The sequence below is a fragment of the Seriola lalandi genome, unplaced genomic scaffold, assembly GCF_002814215.2.
Source record: "Seriola lalandi dorsalis isolate HSWRI2012SDOR001 ecotype SW California unplaced genomic scaffold, Sedor1 jcf7180002054678, whole genome shotgun sequence".
NCBI lineage: Eukaryota > Metazoa > Chordata > Actinopteri > Carangiformes > Carangidae > Seriola > Seriola lalandi.
This window is the reverse complement of record NW_019525231.1, coordinates 2,985,284-3,008,868: the sequence shown is the minus strand read 5'-3', so window position 1 is coordinate 3,008,868 and position 23,585 is coordinate 2,985,284. Positions and strand designations below refer to the sequence as shown.

The 23,585-nt window shown below is 41.4% G+C and overlaps 3 protein-coding genes across 5 annotated transcripts in view; 1 reads left to right on the top strand and 2 right to left on the bottom strand.

The window, feature by feature from the left end:
* The window catches only part of mri1 (methylthioribose-1-phosphate isomerase 1), a 10,633-nt gene extending 9,805 nt beyond the window's left edge, over window positions 1-828 (bottom strand). The window contains exon 1 of the mRNA XM_023422036.2: window positions 296-828. Within this exon, the coding sequence (XP_023277804.1) occupies window positions 296-427 (132 nt within the window). The 5' untranslated portion in view covers window positions 428-828. The remainder of the gene's footprint in view (window positions 1-295) is intronic.
* Window positions 829-1,704: 876 nt separating this feature from the next.
* On the bottom strand, window positions 1,705-18,542 carry cc2d1a (coiled-coil and C2 domain containing 1A). The gene is made up of 28 exons (XM_023422115.2): window positions 18,368-18,542; window positions 18,071-18,140; window positions 17,799-17,937; window positions 17,557-17,660; window positions 16,839-17,090; window positions 16,328-16,643; window positions 15,434-15,543; window positions 15,240-15,312; window positions 13,748-13,846; window positions 13,448-13,575; window positions 12,805-12,877; window positions 12,584-12,717; window positions 12,080-12,167; window positions 11,879-11,955; window positions 11,557-11,652; window positions 10,678-10,800; window positions 10,369-10,427; window positions 9,415-9,531; window positions 7,883-7,956; window positions 7,750-7,808; window positions 7,501-7,652; window positions 7,285-7,375; window positions 7,045-7,200; window positions 5,633-5,764; window positions 5,357-5,483; window positions 5,162-5,238; window positions 4,942-4,989; window positions 1,705-4,841 (listed from the first exon to the last, which is right to left on the bottom strand). The coding sequence occupies exons 2-28, from the start codon at window positions 18,125-18,127 to the stop codon at window positions 4,809-4,811; spliced, it is 2,994 nt and encodes a 997-aa protein (XP_023277883.1). The 5' UTR covers window positions 18,128-18,140; window positions 18,368-18,542; the 3' UTR covers window positions 1,705-4,808.
* A 99-nt stretch (window positions 18,543-18,641) lies between these two features.
* LOC111666694 (uncharacterized) lies at window positions 18,642-23,516 on the top strand. 3 transcript variants are annotated; one of them, XM_087178202.1, is made up of 9 exons: window positions 18,642-18,764; window positions 18,977-19,019; window positions 19,191-19,297; window positions 19,387-20,210; window positions 20,697-20,914; window positions 21,086-21,252; window positions 21,711-21,844; window positions 22,519-22,623; window positions 23,249-23,516. In XM_087178202.1, exons 2-9 carry the CDS (start codon window positions 18,986-18,988, stop codon window positions 23,325-23,327), a joined length of 1,668 nt encoding a protein of 555 aa, XP_087034328.1. In that variant the 5' UTR covers window positions 18,642-18,764; window positions 18,977-18,985; the 3' UTR covers window positions 23,328-23,516. The 3 variants fall into 3 exon arrangements, with proteins under 3 accessions (XP_087034328.1, XP_023277884.1, XP_087034327.1); XM_023422116.2 differs by having other exon boundaries at window positions 20,697-21,252; XM_087178201.1 differs by having other exon boundaries at window positions 18,642-18,790; window positions 20,697-21,252.
* The last annotated feature ends 69 nt before the right edge of the window (window positions 23,517-23,585 follow it).

Below are 23,585 nucleotides of genomic sequence, written 5' to 3'. Positions count from 1 at the left end.
ACATGATAATGTGAAAACTATAAATAAAGGATGGTTTTAGGGGGTAGATAATCGGGGGTTTCTGGGTAGCTGCCGGGTGCTGCAGGTGCATCCAAAACTAAGATACAGGCCGTCAGCGGGAGCACGGCGGCGAGCATATGGCAACACATGCTTGCAGCGGTGGGAACACAAAAGACCCGACAAAAAAAATGCACGACCGGAATACATGCACAAGCAGCAGGCATGCAGCGCAGGCTGGGGAGTGGGTGAAAGCCCCGAGTGAGAGGGGGTGGAGAGAGGGGATGGAGCTCCGTACCTTCATGGACTTGATGGCCTCGTAAGCGTCCTGCACCGAGCGGATCTCATCGTAAGCGGTCTGGTGTGGCAGCAGCAGCTGGTTGAGGATCTGCAGAGACCCGGCCCGGTAACGGATCGCTTCTAGCGTCATGACCGAACGACGAGGCGGGATGGCGGAAGAAATAACACGGATGGACCGGTTGCGGGCGGGTGCGCGCACACGCACTCACTCACTCACTCACTCACACACTCCTCTCTCTCACACACACACACTTTCACACACTCTCCCTCTCTCTCTCTCTCTCTCTCTCTCTCTGAGCGGATACACGTTGAAGTGACCGCGGCCTGGCTGTCGGCAGAGTCCCGGGAGCCGTCGCAGAGAGAAGAAGGGAAGTGTGGCAGAGGGACGAGGATGAGCGGGTGGACGAGAAGGAGGAGAAGGTCTGTCGTGTTGAACGGGAGGACAGAGAGGGATAGGAGTGAGAGAAGGGCAGGAAACCTTCATACACTGACAGACAAGCAGGGAAGCAGACACGGAACCACGTGTTCACCCGAGCAGGAAGCCCTCGCTTCGGTGTCCACGCCCACCAAAGTCTCGCGGGTTGTCCAATTTTAGCAAGACTCCCTTTTTCTGTGTCTGTGCACCATCCCCCCTCTCATCTTTTCCCCCTTTGTCAGGGAAAATCTCACATTCAAATACGTTATTAGCATAACACCAAAGCCCCAAAGCTTCCCCCAACAACAGAAGCACTGTCTACAAAAAGAAGTCTATTTTTGTCTTATTTTAATGTTTTTACCCTTGTCTTGAGGTGGCACATACTTCCTCCCATATACCCCACTGCTGTATGTCTAAAGAAACAATATTAATTATTGTAAAACCAGCCATTATTTTCCCTTCAAATATATATATTTCTTTTCTCATTACCTTTTTAAAATCCAGAACAGCATTGAAGTGTGAGCCCTCTATCAAAGTACAGAAATTACCATAAACCATTGTTACTCCAAATAATTGAATATTTAATGATTTATATTGACTGTGCATGACAAAATGTTTCTTTTGTTAGGAATCTAACATGTATCTAACACTTGTTTTTTTAGATTTGGGTGGGGTAGTGTCATGTAAAAAAGTGGTGTCAGCACCAACCACGGATGTAGAGCATTGGAGAATCCATTGTATTTCACCATGTTTTACAGCTGAGGCTCACACCCTGTACAGAAGTAATCTTAATTTCCTTCAGCAGACTTCTGAAACATGCCATCAATTCAAAATCTGGTTTTTAAGATCATAAAATCAGGAAAAGTAATTAAGTATCAAGTTGATATAAACACATTGAGTCTGCTCTCTGTGCTGAGCATTGATCTGGAAAAATCAGTCTGAATGAGAACAAGCAAGTCCGGGGTTTTCAGTTCAATGATGACACAACCTCAGAGCTGTTACCATTTTATTCATATTAACACCAACCTCATACATAAGATACTAAAGCCTAAACAATCAGGCCTTGATACATTCCCTTTTTGAGCTACACAAATCATCATGACTTACACCTGAAAATAGAGACAGTATATATGCTGTATATTTACTGTATATACATTATATTTATACTGATTGCCCTTACATGACTTAACAGTTTAAAAAAAAATAGGCGTCATAGGTTTGACAACAGCATCCACCCAAGCACAGATGAACACATTTACTGCAGTTGATCAAGACACAGAAATACTGACAGTAATGATAAACAATCCACTAAACTTTTTCTTTTTTTTTTTCAAATGGAGTGTAGTCAGATTACAGAGTAGGGTGAAAAAAACAGAAGCCAAACAAAGTAAAACACAAAAACAAAAAAGAAAGAGAATGAGGAGTGTGTGGTGAAAAGATTGTGAGTCACCGGCAGGACAAACTTTAACAATACGTCCCTCTGCCCTGACCATCAAACTACCACATTGCATGCTGATGAGCTCATTGCCATGACAACACGACAGCCTCAGAGGCCATGAGGTTACTTGAGGGGTGGGGTGATGTGGCAGGAGTGTGTGTGTGTGTGTGTGTTTGGTGTGAACTTTTTTTGGACATTAAACTGTTAAAGCTGTTGGATTGAAAGAAATGGCTTTTAGTTGCAGATTGTGTTTGCTTTTTTTTAATACTGCAACTCCAAGTTATACCAGAGCTGTGTGGTTGCATTCATTCTTCACTTGACTTTGTAAATCACAACCACATTTTTTGTTTAAAGTACCATGCCAGTGCTTTAAGCCCAAATCACATACTTCACGTCACAGCTCGTCTATTTCCAAACCATGCTGCTGTTTTAGAAATTTAAGGTCGTTTTTGAACATCTGAAATCATTTGTTTTGTTGTTTTAATATTTTTTGGAGAAAAATACCCAAGTTCCAGCTTCTAAATCGTTAGTATATATTGCTTTATGTGATAGTGAATTATATTCACTATATTTCTGGGTTTTGGACTGGTGTTCACACAAGACAAGCAATTTGAAGTTGTTGCTTTGGGTTTTTGGAAATTGTCATTGTAACTGACATTTTTCCCTGTTTTCTGGCTTTCTAATCAACCAGGAAATAACAGGAAGATTAATCAGTACTGAAAATAATCATTATTTGCAGCCAAAATCTTTTGTTCTTTGGTTCCTATTCATTTCTATACAAAATGAAAAGCAATTAGCAGACCACAGAAATTTGCTTAAATTGTGTAATCCATTGTGTCCACACAACTCAGTGTTTGGCTTAGTTTCAAGAGTCTGCTAAATAATTTTCGTAACGCACAGAAATGAGTGGAAACCAATGGCTGCCATGAAGAGTAGGGAAACTTCACCCAAAAATCTGAAACTGTGTTGCATGCTTTGAAAATTTCAGCGAAACTGTTATGTGTACATGACGTGAAGATGCTAAAAATGGCAAACACACCGGTATTAAGCTAAAGGTTATAATGTCACTACAATCAGAGTTTCATCAGTCCTATTCATCTAAAAAAAAATATCAGCTGATCAAAAGCACCATAATGCACCATTTACACAGTCAGAAGATATCCTCTCCTGACATAAAAATCACTGTCTATGGAGAGCCATATCAGGTCAACTTTAACCAGGATTATTTGCTAATGGAGTGAGATGGTGGGCGGATTAGGGCAAACACATGATTCTATGCTTTGTCACGTGACCAAAAAACTATTAGTGGAGTTTACAGACATCATCATCCACATAGAAGAGTCAAACATAAACATACAGTAAGGCTCATTGAAAGTAGTCTGCTGGTGAGCAGGTTGGAGAAGAAACATCTGAGCACTAAACAGAGAAAATAAAGGTTTAATGTGGAGGGGAGTGACAGGGATGTCTATGGGGGAGCAGAAATAGAAATGAGCAATTACCCAGCCTTCCTGACAGATATTGGGTTGTCTACCTGTGGGCAGACTACTCAGCATCTGCTGTGCTGCCACTGGAGTGGGACAGAGTCTGTTTTTGTAAACTGCATACACCAAAATCAGTAGAAAATAGCACAACACCGACGCAGCAGCTGCTAATTGTTTTCTAATCGACAGCTCATTGAAGTTAATATTGTGTGAGAGTTTAAAGAAAATCCAAGAGGAGCAACATATTACTCAAGACTGAATAATCTCTGAACATATGCAATGGAATTAGTGTGAAGAAAGTGAAGATGAAGAGGAAACAGCTGATGAAGAAGCAGCAGCAATCCTTTAGCAGGACTAAGCTTCTCCCACATTCATGGCACGCTGTTAACACCCCCTCTCCCCAGCCCCAAAGGCGACTCTACGTCTGATCTAGTCGTCTCCTTGGTGACACAAACACTAATCCCTCATTATGGGATGTAGGCTGTAGCCCTGGTTTTTTTTTATTCCCATATCACACCACTCCAAATGGAGCAGATTACTGTAATCTGGGAACACTGGAGCAGACAGATTAGATTAAGCTCATTACACACATAAAATATGGGAAAAGGGGTTAAAAACACCTCAGTCCATTGGTTAAACACACTTCAGGGCAAGCACACACGCACACATACACATTTTTTTGGTCATCAATGGACACCGAAAGACTCTCTGAGCTGGTGTCCAATGTAAAACGATGAGTCTTCTAACAGATCTCTTCATTAACATCTCTCAAAGGAAAGATGGGAGTATAAAAAAACAATTAACAGAGTACAGGTAAGGTCTGTAAAGCCGTACTTCAGAAGCCGTTTTCTGTAGTGTCTTTCTAATTAAGTGCAAATAAGGCTACCTCTCCCTTAGCTCTTGAACGCATTTCAATGTTTGCTTTAATTTGTGTCTCTTTGTAGTTACAGATTTACTCTCAGCTATTGTGGAAGGAAACCACAAGTGACACAAGTTATATGATCAATTGACAGAATTAGCAGGTTGGTTCATGCAGTTGTCATGGGCATGAGCAGCACAGCACCATGCTAAACATGCTTAAAGTATCAACTGTAGTGTCTGTTTTATGAGTATGTATGAGACAGAGAGAGACGATATAACAGTACTCCAGCCAAGTCTCTGCTCCTTTTTTCTCCTCTTATCCAGTCCGTTTCCTTTTCAGCGATTCCAGCTGAAGCAGAGAGAAAAGGAGGACATGCAGTACGCTGCGTATATGCATACATGAGAATGATGAAACATTGGTTTCATTGGCTGTACATAGCAGGCCTTACCTCACTGTCTACCATCTTCAACCTGCCCAGTGCATCCTTGGCAGCGTCCTATAAAAAAAAGGATGATAATTTTACACAAGAACTGACGCACGCACGCACGTGCACACACACATGCACACACACGCGCACACACACACACACACACACACACACACACACACACACACACACACACACACACACACACACACACTACAATCAGCCCTGACCCTGCACTCACTCTGTTGCCTTGGGTGGAGTATTTCTTCACCGACTCAGCAAGTCCTTGGCTGAAGCGCCGCAGCACATTTTCATATTCTGCACGTGGTGGAGGGACATGTGGGTTATGTGCTTCAGAAGTTGAGATGTATATTTACATGTAAAGTACATACTGGTTTATATTCTGTGTGTGTGTATGTGTGTGTGTGTGTGTTACCTGTCAGCAGAGCAGGAGAGGCTCGCTCCAGCTGTGCTTTCTGCCACTGCAGTCTGTGTGTGACCTCTTTGTGCTGATGGATGAGGTCAGATGGGGGATCCCGCCGATTCTTTCGGTACTCTGCAATCTGAGAGACACGTGTCGTGACTGATGAGATCTTCCTGCCTTCAGGCCATTACGAGTATTAGAGAACAAGATGTTGCAGATGGGCTTAGACCACACACACACACACACACACACACACACACACACACACACACACACACACAAAAATACCTTTCTCTCCAGCCGCTCCTTGTCATAGTTGAGGAGACTGAAACTGTGGAGTTTGTACTGTGGAGGAGAGTTGCTGGGGTTACTGCTCCTGCTGCTCGCTTCATGTCTGGGTTTAGACCGAGGGGATGGAGCCTGATTCCAACAAACACACACACACACAGACTGAAACATTCAATCTTTTTGCGCCAGTTTTTCACTTCTGCATTTACAGGCTTTGGGGGGCTGCAGGATGACTGTATAGGGCAGCGGCTCAGGTCCTGACCAAAGGCCAGGTTATGCTTGAAACAAACTTTTTTCTACGACAAGTCTTGTGACGTGTCTTGAATGATGTGTTGTACAAAATAGGCAGAAGTGTTTAAAGCTGACACAAATGTCCACACTACAAGGTGGGGTGAAAAGTCTGCTGTCATACATCAGGTTTCCATGCAAGTGCTTCCATTCCATTTCCAGTGCGGCAAATTCGTCATGCAAATTTCCAGAAAATCCGCAGAAGGAAATGCAATTTAATGTGTCTTTCCATCTGGTACTATTGGTGGTGCTCGTTCTTCAGTCAGGTGCCGTTAAACAATTGCAGAGGAAGGAGTGCTGCGAGGTGATGTGATTAAAAACGTGCCAGTCAAACCTCAAAAGGTGCGAAACATGGTGGAGATATGATATTTCTGTCTGTCTCATGTATAAATGTGAGGAAGGTTACAGTCTCCTCATCGCTCTGCACAGATCTGATGTTTTCGCCTCTGATCATCTCTACAGTGAAATTTTGAGCGACTAATAAGTCACATGCTTCATGTATGTCATGATTTATTTAAGTCTGTTTCCATTGTGCTTTGTGGCATTTTGTTTTTATTGATACTTCAGCCAAGCGTATAACTTTTTTTTGCCGTTTCAAACTTCTTTTTTAAATTCTACCATTTCCACTCACAAATTGAAAATGCACATAAAAATAGATGGATACACGCTAATAGGGAGGGTCAAGATGTGATAATGGTTAACTCGTGGATAAAGTTACACACTTTAAATATCTCTCCTCAAAGGCATTCATGGTGCTGCACTTAGTTGGACAGAAAAAAGTTTAAGTTGTAAAACTGTATGATGCAGCCCCCAATTCCAGCTCCAGAAAGGTGTGTGGTGTGATTTCAGGCACCGTTCGATGATCTGACAAGCAGATCATTTAGAGCTCACTGACCTTTTGACACCGACAATTGCGACTATCCAATTTTCAGGATGGCACGCTGCACAGAGACATCACACAACAAGCTCCTAAGGACAAACATGATCTGTCCAGCTGGAACCTTTGTGAGAAGTTTGCATATTCCTTCTGTGTCCTCTGGAGGAAAGACAGGGATTTGTTCTACTCTGGTTTCCCTCCACAGTCTACAGAAACGCAAGTCAGGTAAACAGCAAACTCTACTCACGCGTTCCTTCTGTTTCTCCGGAGGAGAAAGGGAGGAGACAGGTTCGAGCACCAACCACTTCTCTGTCACTGGCTGGAGATCAACTCCTGATAGAGGCTCTTTGATCTTCACCCTCACCTCCAACTTGCCACCTGTGGCCTTACGTCCATCCATCACCTATGAAACACACACACACACTGTTAGACAGATCGGCCTCTACATGTGTGTATGCGTTTCTGTTTTCATGTTATTAACATTTACCTCTATGATCTCTCTAAAGTCACAATGGTTTTCCAGAGCCTCAAGCTTCAGCTGAGCTGTGCCCACTACTTTGTCTGTCTTGAACAAGCCGCTGTAAACACACAGAAGAGAATACAACTGATGAAGCTACAACAGACTTGAGACTTACAGCATAACTCATGCAGAAGAACAGGGAAGCTTCTGCTTATGTGGCCCCAAAGCAGTTGCGGTTTTTACCCTTTGTGGATGATTTCAAACTTGATGCCTTTGGACTGGACGACTCGTTTAAAGCCTCGATGGCTACGGTTGATGTTGAGTTTAAATTGCTCTTTAAACTCTGGACTGTTGGTGTTCTTTACTGTGCTGGTTTTGTCCCTCTGAGCCTCCTCCTACACACACACACATAAATGAATTCATTAAAACACAACTAGATATAAACACAGTGAAGCATCCATAATCTCTCCACTGAATGTGAAAGATTCTTACCGCACTGGGAAAAGGAAACTCAAATTTCACACTTGCATCCAGGTCGTTAGGTGAGACACCTGAAGGCAGACAGGAAGGTGTGAGCACACAGACATTTGACACATCACTGACTGGTTATTTGAGACTTGCCTACCTGAGGGAGCTGGTAAGTTGATGCCTTTGATTACGTACAGCATCAGGTCATTAGGTGCCAGGCTGGAATACATTCTACAGAACAGACACAGGAGTCGCGGTCATTCAGAGCCAGCATGAAGAGTGAAACAAACCAGTCAGCATTACTGAGAGCCAAACAACTCAGACTGTTGAATGAGTCACTGCCAGAGTCACCTAGCTGTTAGCTTGGGATGATACTGGAGCCGAGCCAGAGTGAGTCACAGTGAGTCACTCTGACTCATCTCCCACTCTAGTCAGGGAAAGCAATCCCTTTGTTGTCTAAAAAATTTTGTTTTCAAACTTAAACAATTGATATTGTGATGAGACTTAAGGACAAAGCTTCACTGTGTCTCATAAAACTTAAAGATTATAATTTTCTAAAAAATCACAATAAAATAGATATTTTGATGATCTATTCATTGATTATTATTTTCCATGTTGGGGTGGGACATTGACATAATAAGAGGATGCACATTAGAAAACTGTTTCATAAACTGCTGGTATCCTTTAGCTGTCACAAACAAAGGAATCCTCTCAACGAGTAAATTCAGTCATCTGGGATCCAACAGCTCATTACAAGCACTGGTCACAACTTGAGAACATGACTTATACTGGAATTTGGAGGCAAATATATTGATAATTGTGAATTTGAAAAATCAAAATAAAGATGTATCAGTTGATATTCTTCTTTTTAACATGGGCAAACATTTATGATAGAGATCCTGTAACTTGGATGGAGTCTAAAATTTGCAGTTAGGTAAACTAAAATAACCCCATCACCACTTCTGCTACTTTTAAGATTTTGAGCAGATGCCCAAAAAAATGGATACACACTTGTAAGGAGGGGCACGATGCAATAATCACTCAGTTGGGGGTAAAGTTGCAGCCCCCCAATTCCAACATCAGAGAGGTGTGTGGTGGCACTGTTCGGTGATCTGACAAGCACTTCATTTAGAGCACACAGACCTTTTAACATTTGAGTCCTGACAATTATGAAAATACATTTGATGGTCGGAACTCTTATGAAAAGTTTTCACATTAGCCACTAAAACACAAAGTTTTATATTAAGTAAAATAAGAATTTGGCAATTAATTGGGCATTTATTGATAAACACAACTAAGCCATTCTAGCAGCTGTGAAGCTGTGCTTTGGGAAAAATACTATTGCACAAAGATTTTTGACCCATTACTGACCAACCAATAGTTGTCAAGAAAGATACTACTAGAAGAAACGTCAGGGGATCACTAAAGTCACTATAATTCATCCTCTGGGGCTCATGAATGTTTGGACATAATTTCATAACAATCCATCCAACGGTTGTTGAGATATTTCAGTTTGGATCGAAGTGGACCGACAGACTGACATCCTCAGAGCCCTGCTGCTAGCTTCACTAAAAAGTACTGATTTCAGCTCTTTCTGTCCTGGGAAGCACATACCATTCAAAGAGGATACATTATAATATAAAATCACACGTTCTGAATTAAAACATATTTCATGAGTTTGCTGCTGACTTGATAGTGTTGAGGGTCCTCTCCTCTGTGTGGCACTTGGGGACTGGGTGGCCTTTGGCGTGGGCGTTCTTTAATATCTCTATGTTCTTCATACATTCCTCAACCAGCTTCTCAAACCTGGAGAGAGACAGAGATGTTCCTTACACACAAGTGCTCATACGTATCTCATACTGAGCTCTTATAGATGGTTTTATTTCTGAAATATCATATGTCTGATCTTTGTACAGACAGCAGTCATAGTGCACCAAGAACTCTATCAGGTTAAACAAACACACGTATTCTCGCGTTTTAAAAATTTGGATCACACAAAAAAGTTCATAGCTTCATCTGAAAATAAAATATGTGGTTTTGAGGCGATGACTATTTTCAGAGCATATCTGAAAAAGATGGAAGCGATGCAGATCCTCAAGGGATCCCTAAAAGGGTAATATATGATGTGTGACAGTTCAATGTATGTGCAACTATGGGAAAAAATATGTTTTAAAAGTTCAAAATATGCAGTGTGACAATAGAAAAACCTTAAAATCACAGTCTGTGTGTTGCCGCACAGAAAGCATCCTCCACAACTGTGCTGAAGTGCGCAGTTGAATGAACCAATTAGTATATGAAAGCAAGATATTTAAAAACATATTAATCTGATGATTCATTTAGAGAGTAAAAATATAAAGCATGTGCTTCTGAATTTACTTGTTTTTCGATTTTAATATCATAAAATCCACCGCATTTGTCATTTCATGTGTCATGGCCAATTAACTAATCCAGAAGTCGTGATGTTTTTCACTGGCTGTCTGTGATGCTTTCATGATGAGAAAATAAAGTAATATTGTTAATTGAGTTGTACTTGCATTTATCTCAAATGCTGACAACAGAAAAGTGGCAGGTGTTAAATCCCATCTTGGCAGCAGATAAGATAACTAATAAAATTATAAACATCCAAATAAAAATGTGCCTTACTTCAGAGCCTCAGCCACATTGCCCAGTTGTGTGAACTTCTGGGAGTAGTCCAGACATTTCTGTAGGTCGAGATACAGAACAAAGGAGGGTGTGGGTAAGAAAACAGATAATAGCCAAAGATAATAAGATACAGATCAGCTGTGATTTGAAACGTGTCTATTTAAAATGCTGCACAACTAGAAAAGTGACAAGCAAGCTTTAAGGACATGATCACATCTGTTGTATTATGTCCACATCAGTATAAGCTGATCGCTGATGCACAGCAAGATTTAGGAGGTGCACTGCTGTACGATATGTGCATTTCCTGACCTCGTGCTGCTTTCGTAAAAGATCCATGAGACCACGGTACTGTTCACTGGAGCGAGGGGAGAGAGGAGAGGTACGGGAACGAGACAGCGAATACTCCTCTTCACCCACTGGGGCGCTGGGAATCTGTGAGGAAGGAGATAAATGACCCATTTTTAAAAAATACTGAGACATAAAATGAGAAGAAGGAGGCACTCAGAGAACTCTAACTTCTAAGGCTAAACAGATCTCCAACTGTCTGTTCTGCCAAGAACTACTCAACAACTTAAATTAAAAGCTAAATTGATTTTTTGACCCTACACACTTTTTAAGAACCCCAGCTCGAGCTTCCACCAAAATCTAATCAACTGGTCCTCTGTTTCCTATCTGCCTATCTGGCTACTAGAAATCATGAATATCTGTTTCTTAGCTTGTGTGATATCCTGCTGACTGACAAGAAGACAAACTAGCAGAGGCACCAGCATAATATTCTTCGTAATTACACTAAGGGGCAGACAGAGTTTTATGAAGCAAAGATGAATAAAAGTGAGGCAAAATGAAAGAACGTCATATGGGATAAGTGGCAACTATATGAAATATGTGAAGTGGAATGATGCTGAAAATCTGCAGAAAGACTCACACACACACACACACACACACACACACACACACACACACACACACACAGGTACAGACACAAATACACAGACAGTGAGACCATGACGAACACAGAGGTGTTTGATTTCACCCCGTGTTTCCTTCCTACCATCTTCTATTTTCATCACATCTTCAACACCACACGCATTCAGTTGCTCCTGTGACAGCATTGTCAAAACACACATACAAACTTGCTCTGTATATTCTTGTATGTTATTAATTGGCACATGAGAATATATTTATGACCTTGGTGATATCAACAGGCAGGCCAGACTTGGCGGCGGTGATCATGGGGTCCAGTCCCTTGGCATGTCTGAGGTGCTGCGCTGCACCTGTCATGTCCTACAAACGGCCAAACAGCAGCAGGTAAATCAATCAATCAAACCACAGCAACACAACATCTGTTCAAGATTCCAATAAAACAACAAGCAGCTGTGGTAAAGATAGCTGCAAAAATAAATCAAAAATACAAAGATAACCGGGAACCGATCTAAAGCAAAAAAAAAAAAAAGAAAAGAAAAGAAAAAAGAAACATGAATTAAAAAAAAAAAAAAGGCCCACAGTTTACCTTCATCTGTTTGGAGCGCAGTGCTGAACGCAAAAAAGCCTGTCGCCTTAGCAACAGGAAATCCACTTGCTGCTGGGCTACAAGGATAATTAACAGAAAAAAAAGTGAAACTCTGCCTCGTGCAACTCTCAAACACTTATGACACATTCTGTATGTGTAGGCAGGCAGGAGCACACGTGCACAAACCCACACTGAACACACCTTTAGGTCCCAGTTTCAGAGCTGAGGAGCCGCCAGGGGCCTGTGGAGCTGGAGACTTAGCTTTCTGGGCAGGTGGGCGCACTGTGGGCTACAGAGAAGGAAAACATGAGGTTAGGCTCATCAGACAAATGTAATGAACATTAAGATTTTAAAGTACAGTATTGTCCTATTAAAAACTGCAGCAGCCTGAGACATTTGTCAGTTTGATTAAACATTTTTAACTATTTATATTTAACAGCTAAGTCTTGAATATATTCAACAAAGAACTACGGTTTCTCTAAATGACTGCAGTCATGTATTTGGTTACAAGCACAAAGGTAATGCAATAGGCAGGAGGTCCAGTCAGGAAAAACTGTGCTGATTGAATAACCTGCCACAGAACCTGGCACGGAACACGATAAAGCATTTCTAAGTTTAGCCCAAAAGCAATCAGATTCCTTGGCTGCACAATAACAATTTGACCATTTGGTTGTGCTTTTATCTACTTATTTAATTTTTTTTAACCTTGGCAGCCTCTGTTGGACCATCCTCTTCCTCATCTTCTGCGTCTGCATCCTGATTAGCTATTTTCATAGCTGTTTCCAGGACACCCATGAAGTTCTGCTGAGCCCCCTCTGAGCCCTGAAGTGGCGGACAGCCTAGAGGAGCGACAGCACACACATTAATTAACTTTATAGTGCATCCTAGAAACAAATCCTGAAACACACCTGGATTCACAAAGTTACCTGGTGGCACAGGTAGATCAGATAAGTTGACAGGTCGTCCAGCTTTATGAGCTCTGATGGAATCCTGGTATTGCTGTTAAGAGCGGAGGAGATGGTTGATCATTCTGTTATCATTGTTGTGCGATAGTGATGGGGTCAACCATAACAGTGTGGTTTTCTTGCATATAAAACTAAACAGAACAAATTAACAATACAATACTGAGAGAAAGTACAAAATCTTAACTCCCACATGGAAATCAATGTCATCAATTTACTCCCACTCCTACAAAGCAATATACAGGCCCTGTAAGTATTTCATGGTTTTGTCTCCATGTTTTTGTTTTATCTGTTTACCATGCCTCAGCCAAATTTAATTAATCATTTTCTTGTTTTTTGCACAATGCTTCTCAAAACTCCTCAGAGAACAACATAGATGTTATTGCAGGTTATTCTGGCGGCTGAAATGAGCAACAGTAGTAGTTACAGTCAAAGCAAAGTGAGTCACACCAGTTATTTAGGGGAGTAAGTCAAACGCGCCACCACAGAGCAGCACAGAGCCAGGTATAGATTCAGTTTCAGCTTTAAGTTTGTATTATACAATACTTTTTGAAAGCATTTTTCAGTAACATCTTTCAGGTATATTTTAGGTGGATGGTGTGTCTACCTTGACGATGCGCTGATGCATGCGAGCCTTACGATCATCTCCTTTGCTCTTGGCTCCCTCTGCTGCCGACTTATAAATGTCCATCCTCTGCTGCAGGGCTTCTGCCAGACTGCTGGGAGCAGGCAGGGCTTTGGAGGGAACACACACACACACACACACACACACACACACACACACACACACACACACACACACACACACACACTTAATTTTTTTAAATTCAAGAAATTCCACTTTTTTCTAATCACTTGCACTACGCTAACTAGTCAGAAGGAGGGAGTGGGGCTACTAGAGTCTTACCTGCAGTGGCCACCTGCTTGGGTGCAGGAGCAGCGGGGGCAGCAGGCTTGGAGGAAGACTGAGGAGGAGGAGGTGCAGAGCGTTCTGCTACTACGTCTCCTGCAGATGATCAGACACCAGTGGAGAGTTAGACATGGGATATTATTATTATCTAATCAGTTAAGCAGAAGGAATAAGACACAAGTACAAACAATTACAGAGATCTCTGAAAAACTAACTTAAAAGTTTAAAAATATTCAGATGGATGAGACTCTCAAGCTTTAACGTCCTTTGTAACTTACTTTTCCCAAGTTCAGAATTTACTTATGAGGTATGAAGAGTTAATCGGTCCAGTTAACCAGCAGTAGCTTTAAATCTGAGTCTCAGAGAGTGATATTCTGATATTCTGAGGCAGCTTTTGTAAGAGACATTTATAAACATTTATGATGACACAAGAAACTCCTTTTTATCTTTTATATTTAAACTAATTTAAACTAAGACTGCTATCTAACCAAATCATGTGACAGATTATGTGTGTGGATGGCACAAAGATGTAAGACAGAATTACGCCTTCTTGAGAAGAAAACACATTTTGTCTTATCAGCATTCAGCACAAGCTTGAGGCTCAGCAGAGATGTCTGACGAACGTTAAAGGAAGACTGAAAGCTAGAAGTGTCTTAGAGTTGGAGCCATATCCCCAAACTTTTCATCACCTGTACAAGAATGGATATTACAAGTGTGTGCTTAAGTAATAACATGGTTTATAGATTGTAAATAATACTGGACCAAGCACATACAAATTGCTTCTGAGATAAATATACATTAAACCAATTCAAGAATGATCATCAAAACTAAAACAGAGTAACTTGTTTAGTAAAATGCAGCATTCTACAGTATCAAAAAGGGTCAATCAATAATGAAGTACGATGCTGTCTCTGCTCCAGAGAATGTAGTATATCACTTAATACAAGGGTTAAAGATGATCAGCAAGGAGTGACTGCACTGATGAGGAGAGTATGGAAAAGTATTGCCAACATCTGTCCACTTTTTGTCCTTTAATCCCTAAATACAGTATCAGCTTCCCCGATAAAGTATGAGGGCAGCCAGAGAACGACCTATAACTGAGCAGGACTCCTGTCCACTGAATGAGGCGGGTGTGGCTCTTTGATTCAGCACATGTGTGGGACCAGGTGTGTGACATGCCTAACAGAACATTAGTATTTTTGCAAAAACATTTGTGTTTGAGACATGCCTTCAACTGAAGACCCAAGAAATGGATTAGACTATGTCAGAGCATTTTGATCAGTATTTAAGGCATAGCACAATGTTTAAAATTGGTTTATAATCAATTTTATTTCATCAGAAAGTGAGTACCACTTTTGGCAGCCCAATTCCCCTGGAGGGAAAAACTTTTTCTGAAAAGAAAACAAGGCTACCATGGATGATTGATGACAAAAAGAGTTAAAAAAAAGAAGAAAGGTTACGTATTCAGGTATTAAGAGATTACACTGACCAGGAGGGGGAGGGAGTGAGGTCAGGTCGACTGGTTTGCCTCTGTCCAGTGCCTCCACAAGCGAGTCCATCTTCTACATAAACGGAGGTCAACATTATTATGATCCAGTTCCTCTCAGAGGCGTTACATACATAAACTATACACTTAGAGAAAAAGACTTTTCCAGATGATGAAACTGAAAGTGGTTATGTTACCTTGGCAGTGAGGTAGTGTTGTTTGGCCTGGTCAATGTCCCCGCTCTGTTTGGCGTTGATGGCGGCGAGCTTATACTCCCTCTGTCTGGACAACACTGCCTGTTTCAGCTCTGAAGGGAGAAAAGGCATAAAGAATGATGTTGTGGCTTTTTGTTGTTTCTGATAATGATGGTTGTCAAATTAATGTCAACGAATTAATTAGTGAGTTAGTCCATGTAATAAACTGTAAAATACATATGCCTATTTACCAAAGCCAAAAACAATTCTTAAACACAAATAACACCAGGGTTCTCTGTACATCTTCCAGCAAAATGCAGCTGAATCAGGTGTTTCTCAGCTCGAGGGCAGCAAACTTCCAGGGGACACAATGATTTGGACAGCTGGACAGCTGGACATCATAGAGGGGAAAATTAATTCCCAAGCTTTTCAAGGTGTCTTATAGGATAATGTCAGGGTGGCTGTCCACCTGCTGAAGCTCAGTCTGTGGTGCGGCAGGACAATGACCCTAAACATCAAAGTAAACCTACTACAGAATGACCTCAAAGAAAATTCGCCTGTTGGAGTGACCCAGTCAAGAGTCCAGAGCTTAACCCAACAGAGATGCTGTTGAATGACCCGAGGGAGCCGCTCACATCAGAACTCCTGAGAACACGGCTGAGCTGAAGCAGTTCTATAAGGAAGAATGGTTCAAAGTTCCCTGTTTGAGGTTATAGCTGCAAAAGGAGTTAAATATGTTAAAAATCTGAAGGTTCACTTACTTTGTTTTACATGAATATCAGATCACAATTTATGACCAATCAATGCAGAAACACAGGTAATTCCAAAGGGTTGCCACTGTACATCCAGTATACGGTGCAGATGAAGCTGAATGGACATAATACTCTGTGTGTTTACCTGAGTGCTGTGCATCAGGCTGGCTGGGTGTGAGTGGAGATATCACAGGTGTTTCTGGGGTGATGGCAGCAGCAGGCTTTTGGGGTGGGGTCAGATGGAGTGGTTTCATATTAGGAGCTGGTGGTGGAGCCTCCCTAAGAGGTTTCTGATTGGTGGGAGGAGAGGGCATCAGCACTGGCTCTGGCAGGTGTCGCTCTTTGACCGGTTCAGAGCCTGCGGTGACGTTGGGATTTCCACCGAGAGCGACGGGAGGCGGGATCTCCTCGTCATTGATTGGTTTTCCTTTCTTGACAGATGTTAACATGGACTGTAATGTCTAGGTTTGAAGAAGACAGGAATCATGAACATGTTTTCAACATTACAGAGAACAAATACACACATTTTACAGTCTTACACACTGTATATATAAAAAAGACACATTTAGTAATTTCAAAACATTTGAATGGAGACAAAATACGGGAATCAACATGGACTGAGGTATCAGATTTTCCCTTTACTGTCTCTATTTTACCTTTAACCCTCGGTCATATCGTCGAACTTTACTGGTCTCTCCTGCAGCTTTGGCATTAGAAATGGCAGTCTTATACATTTCAATACGCTCCAATAGGCAGGACTCCAGCCCAGTTTCCCCACTGGGGGCAGCAGCAGGAACACAGTGGGACTGGGATGTGATGCTCACTTTAGGAGCAGTCGGTGTGACAGCAGGAGGGGTGGAAGCAGGAGTGTTGTCCTCCTCATCCTCCAAAACTTCATTTAGTTCTGCCTATGTACAGAGACACAGAAATGTAAGCTGTTAAGAGAAAAATCCTCACATTTAAAGCAATTCAACAGCTTTGCAATATCATATTAAGGGTTGCAAATGATAATCTGTATATTATCAATAAATCAGTTCATTATTTTCTCGATTAATCTTTTTTTCTGTGAAATATCAAAAAATTAGGGTTATCACAATTTCTAAGAGCCCAAATTTAGTTGCTTTTTTTTGTATGACCAAAATATTTCCAAGAGATTCAGTTTACTCTCACACAGTACATGATGATCAAAAGCAGCAGCTCCTCACACAGGAGAAGCTGGGACCAGAAAATGGCATCTGGCAATTCTGCTTGAAAAATGACTGCAAAAAAAGTTGCCAATTAATTTTCTGACAACTCAGCTCATACAGTTAGTCGATTAATTGATTAATCGACTAACTGTCTGAGCTCTAAAAAAGAAGGGTGTGAGTGTGTTACCAGCAAATCTTCATCATCCAAATCTTCATCCCCTATTTCTTCATCATCCAGGTCTTTCATACAAAGAGCTGCCATTCGCTCTATTTCAGCCATGTGAACAGGGGCTGAACAAAGACAAATATGTCAGAAGAGACACAAAATCATAACTGCGATATCAAATTATGATCACTATCATATGGACGAGACAGAGAAAAATTGTGATTTGCACTGGGACAGAAATGACTGACTCTTGTGTTCCTCACCTTTCCCTTCACCTCTCTTCCCTTGTGATCTCCCTCCTCCCCCTCCTCCCATTAGATTCATCAGCTCTGCCTCCAGCTCTTCATCATTCCCCTCATCATCCATCCCTCCATCTGGGGACAGGTCAAGGAGCAGCCCCATCTGAGACACAGACACAAGGACAGACAGAGAGAGAGAAGGAGAGAGAGAGAGAGCTGCTGAATCATACCCGTTCTTGACAAGTAAACAGTACACATAATTCACATATCTCAGTATCAGACATGATGTGTGTTACCTGTTTGGCTCGCGCTGCACCCTGACCCCGGGGAGGGGGGTTCCGACTGCGACTCATGGACTCTTACCACCTGAAAGTTAACCACGGAATAAAACAATAGAGCCAGTAGAAAAAAAGGAAAGAGGAGATACGCATGTTGACCGACAGTATCCACGGTTAGAGTCAGCGCTTTTTGTGCCCTTTTTTCAACTGTTTTGTAGCGAGTTAGCTTCACTGCTCGTGTTAGGTAACAGCTAAAACAACATGCAACTCTGTTCTCGTAGCTGATGAATGTGCAAGTAGTCTATATTTATTTACCTCGTCAGCTTCACCCAGCGTGCCGTCGGTGTTACAGCTTGTCGAGTCGGTGATTCCAGTCGAATACTGCCCAGAAGCTAAAAGAGCAAGGGCAGATATATGTATGGAGACAGGAGTTTTTTCTGTTCAGTTCGAGCTGTCAAAACAAGAAAGGTAAGCTGTGGAACTTACTTCCTATATTGCGTCGCCAATGGCAACGGACATCGCGCTTTACGGCTAGACGACACACGCCCGTTATTGACGTAAACCTCGACGTAACGATACGTCTCTTGAGTCTACGGCTCAGGTGGGCAGTTGTAGTATGACCGTGAGAAAACAACTAATTTATCACTCGCTACAAGTATCTGGAAATTCATCTAATCAGGAATTGGTTATTTGAACTTCAACAAGTGCACAGGTCATATCTTTAACTTTCTTTATTGAGTAAGTGTAACTTATTTGATGTTAGCTAGCTAATAAATACATTAATTGTTTTGAGAAGAAATGTCATAAATTATTCATAGTTGGCTGTAAGCTAACCATCAAACATAGCAACGAAAAGCTGTATTTTTGGTAGCTTTATGTAAAATTTCTCACAACGCCTTTTATTAAATTATTTTTCCTTTTTAGGAAGAGGAGATGGCCAAAGGGAAAGGAAAGATAAGCAGCAGCGGTAAAGGAGATGCTTTTGTCACATAATATAGACTTACTTAATGACAAATTCAGTTTTATAGGCTGTGAGTTGTTTCACTTTATTAATATCAAGCTCAGTTTAAGTGTTAATGAGCTCTAGTGATTCCCCATCACAGTCTTTGATAAAAAGAGTTGGTCCTTCCGTTTTAAGATGGCGTAGCTCCAACCCAGCCTCGGTCCCTCAGGTCAAGGAAGAGGGAATGTCCAAGTGATGAAGTTTCCCAGACCGACAGTGATCAGGCTACTCTCCATCAACAGGTGATTTAGGTGATTGAGGCTAAACCCACTGCATTTTTCACTGCATCAAGGCAAACTGAAGTCATTCTCTTTTTTTTTTTAAATGTCAGGACAGGGAAGAAAATAATACAACAATGGTTGGCACACCACTACAGCATTCCCAGTCCACTCTGCAGGACGGTGCTCTTATTACAAATCAACAGGATCAGGCAGTCGGACCACCCTGTCTCACCAAACAAGATGATTTCAAAGAAGAAAGACATGCAGAAGAAACAAATGTGTATGTAACAAATGTGATAGTTAACGCTTTTGAAGGGCAAGAAGAAACCACTGTCACCAGACCCAATAATGATTCTGAGTTGGAGTGCTTTAGAGTACATAATGATAATGTCACCAACAAGAGTGGGATGGAGGAAATAACTCCACAGGAAGGTATTGGATCACCATCTCAAACATGCACTGATCAACTCCTGGTCTTCTTGCCAACCTCTGAAGAGGGTGATGGATCGTGTGCACCTGCTTTGGTGGAGCAACTAGATGCAAAGGATAACTCTCAGTGTAATTTGGAGAGAAACCATGAAACCAGCCAGGAAGACACGTCCAACACATGCATGGCTGATGTCAAGGAAATCACAAAGGAGGCAGAAGCGGGCTTACCGGCCAAAAAAAAGCGAAGGATGGGCATGTGTGGTCTGACAGAGAGGGAGCGGAGTCATTTTTTGCAGACACAAAAGCCTGAAAAAGGGCAGAACAGAATGGAGAGAGTTGAGAAGCAAATTTATAATAGTAACACAGCTGACCTTGCAGCTCAGGAAGAGATTATATCTTCACTCCTCTGTCCATCCTCACCTCTATCCATCCCAGCAGACCGTATCACTGAGCAGAGGAAAGCAGAGATAAAACTTCAGTCCAATATCTGTGGAGGGGATGACAGGTCAGCATCATGTTGTGAGGAATCCAAACTGCATGTTGAATATAAAAAATTTCTATGTTCACAGTTTAATTTTTGGGTTATTGACAAGAAGATTTGCTTCATGTACGAATTAATTACTGTTAGACTAATTATAGTTTACTTACAGTAGAATTACAGGTTTAAAAATCCACTTGAGTAAAACTGGTTTTAATTTGAAAAATTGGAAATTGCAAAATAAAGTGCACAATTCCTTACTTCCTTCCTTCCTTGCAAACTTCTCTGCCATGGGCTTATGACAAATCAACATCATCTTTAATCTAGGATGTATGCATTTCAACTATAGTTATGTACACTGCTTCAGTAAAAACTCAAGAAGAGTTTAAGTGAAATAACAGACTTAGAAACACTCCAAAACACACAAACATACAACCAATAAGACACTCTATTACAGTAACAGGTCCAAATATAATCTCCTCTTTGATGATAACATTGTTTGTTAACACACAGGGCAGAAACTGAAGTCCACATCGCTGTCACAACCTCAGACAGTACCGGTACCGTGTGTGATCCAGGCTGCTCAGAGGGAAAGAGCTGTGAGGCTGAAGGAGGCACAGAGGCTGGTCCAGAACAAACTAGTGAGCCAAAGTCAGATCAACCCGCACAGGATGAAGTGGAGGAGCATTTGGGGAATCGGGAGCAACAACGGGAACTCGCGGGAAGTACAAGTGAGATTACGACTCAAACACCTGAGACACAACAAACAAGGAAAGAAGGAGAAGATCGGTCGACAGAAGTAGACTGTAGTCCTGCTGTCGGTTTATACACTAACCCAACTCAAAGTGAGGAATCTGAGAAGAAGGATGACAGTGAGGCTTCCTCTCTGCATGTGCATACAGGGACCAAAACAAGATCTGAGGGGAAAGAAAAGATGATGGCTGATGCCGATGTTGGAGTTGAAGCAGAGGGATCTTCATCCACATTCAACCAGCCAGGAGGATTAAACTGTGGCTCCTTTGAGCTTTGTGAAGCTGCAGGGTCACCTGGCTCAGAAAGAAAAGAGAGTGTGAGTGGTGGCTCCAGAACCTAATAACCAAGATTGATAGGGAAAAACACTAGTTTAGTGAAGCTCATAATGTCAGTCAACACGACTAGTAGTAGCCAGTTATCAAAAGAAACTACTAAATATTTGCAGGGTCAAGCCCCTCAAATGTGAATATTTGTTGCTCTTCTCTGTATTTTATCATGAGCAGTTGAATATCTTTGGGTTTTGAACTGTTGGTTGGACAAAACAAGCAATCTGACAATGTTACATTAGGCTCTCTCAATTTGTGATTGGTGTTTTCACTTTTCTCTTACATAGATTACATACATACAGTATCTGTAAGTTTTTATAGACATCTTAGTTCAATGAGTTTAATAAGTATTTAATGGAAAATACTGCAACTAATACTTTGTGAAAGGCCGTTGCTGTCACTCTTACTGCCTTAACAGTTTATTTTGATTTATTTTTGTTGCCAACAGTGTGATCCTGATGATGAACGTGGTCCTTCTACTGTGAACACTGAGCGCACTAAGACCAGGGACACCACTGACCCGTATGGATCTGGAAGCTTAGATTACGTGTCGGACTCGCAGCTGAACACGATTGTACTGATGTAAGGAAGCTGGGGAGAGGGTTTAAAGGTTCCATATTGTAGAATGTGAGATGCCCATGTTTGTTTTTTTATTTTATTATAAAGCAGGGTAGGTTCTATATTAATACTGTGAACGTATCAAACTGTGCAATCCATGGACAAAATCCATTCAGCCCGTATTCAGAAACTGACCATAAAAACAGGCTATCAGGACTTCTGTAACTTTGTGATGTCACAACAAACCAGTAACCACCCTCACCTATGCCCCCAGCGGGGCCCATCTGGACCCAGTGTCCAGCCTTGCAGGATTTGTTTTTTCTGAGTGTTTACCAGAAATCTGCTGTCTTTATTTGATCACGCAGTAATCGGTCAGCCAATCAGAAGAGAAGCTCAGAGCCTCCAGAGATGTAAAACTACACTGAGATGGTTTTTGGTACTAAAATCCACAAATATATTTTCTTATTTATATCAAAACTTCAAATAAAACACCAGAAAATGTTATAATACGTGACCTTTAAATCCCATAAGCACTTGGTCAATTCAGATAAACATGTTTAATTTTGCCTAATTTTTTATTCTTTATCTTCAAGAGGACATCAATATTTTTAACTAAATTTTTCCTGTGACATAAAGGATGTTACAAGCTTATACACCTCTCTTTTCCTATCCAACTTTTTTACTTTCTCCACATACAGTGAGGAGGTGGTGATGGAGAAGGAGGCAGATGCTGGTTCCTCAGACTGTCATGAAGATGCCACAGACCTGATCTGTGGGCTCATCAGAGAACTCTCCTCTCTAAAGTTAGTAAATTAAATTCTCTTTATCCATTTAATCTGTTTTTGATCCCCCTTTTTTATTCTTTTGTCCTTTTTTCTAACCTCCCCCCTGCATAGAGCACCAGCATGCTTGTCTCTCCTCCCAGAGTTGAACTTTTTACTTGAAATACCATTGGTCAGTTTCAGCCACTTTTCACATTTTTCTCTGTGCTCTGATTGGTTGGAGTGTGTAGTCAGCTCTGTCAGCTGTAGACTGCTTGGCACCTTTTGCAAAGGCCACCACAGGGACACTGCACCTTGTCTGCTGATATAATTCCTTGGTCCATAAATTTTAAGATTTGGGGGAGAAACAAAAATATTAGAAACGACTTGACGATTTGTTGTCACAATGTTTTTTGAGATTTGGATTTAAAAGGAGGAATGTACTTATTTGCTAATTTGAACATGTGGTGGTGAAATACTTATTCTTTGGCTTTTCTCTCACACTCCTCCTCCTCCTACCTATTATAGCCCTCCCCCTTGTCACTCAACCTTTACTGAACACTACTTATTGTAAAAACCTATTCTGGTAAAAAAACAAACAAAAAAAAACATTGAATTGTTCACAGACCTGACAATCAGCATCTGTCCTCTTGTTTCTCTCTCCTAGTCGAAAGGTCATGGCCACACATAGGGAGCTGGAGAACCTACGACGTGGCAGTAAAACTCCAAGGAGCTCCAACCGTTGAGATACCCGCCGTCCTGAGTTTACTGTTGCCCCACTGGTTCATGGGTAATGAAGGCACTTGTGGCCTGATACAAACCTTTAATATTTCATTATGAATCTATTGGAATGTTGAGTTTAATGGCTTTGATGTTTTGGTTCTCCCCAATTAAAGCTTGCTGTTGTCTATTAAGTCAGTAATCTGATATGCAAATATCTGGAATTAATGATTTGTTGAGAGGTTAATCTGCCCTTCATGGCAGGCTTAATTATTCTGTTCAAG

Bases quoted from the DNA above. Each gene is read 5' to 3' on its own strand.
- cc2d1a (XM_023422115.2), bottom strand. From the start codon at position 18,127: ATGAGTCGCAGTCGGAACCCCCCTCCCCGGGGTCAGGGTGCAGCGCGA. The intron at 16,644-16,838 runs GTAAAATAGAGA...CTTCAAACCTAG, and splicing joins GATATGACCGAGGGTTAAAG to ACATTACAGTCCATGTTAAC. The intron at 5,484-5,632 runs GTATTTTTGTGT...CGTGTCTCTCAG, and splicing joins AGGAGCGGCTGGAGAGAAAG to ATTGCAGAGTACCGAAAGAA.
- LOC111666694 (XM_023422116.2), top strand. From the start codon at position 18,986: ATGGCCAAAGGGAAAGGAAAGATAAGCAGCAGCG. The intron at 19,020-19,190 runs GTAAAGGAGATG...TTCCGTTTTAAG, and splicing joins AGGAAAGATAAGCAGCAGCG to ATGGCGTAGCTCCAACCCAG. The intron at 22,624-23,248 runs GTTAGTAAATTA...TCTCTCTCCTAG, and splicing joins AGAGAACTCTCCTCTCTAAA to TCGAAAGGTCATGGCCACAC.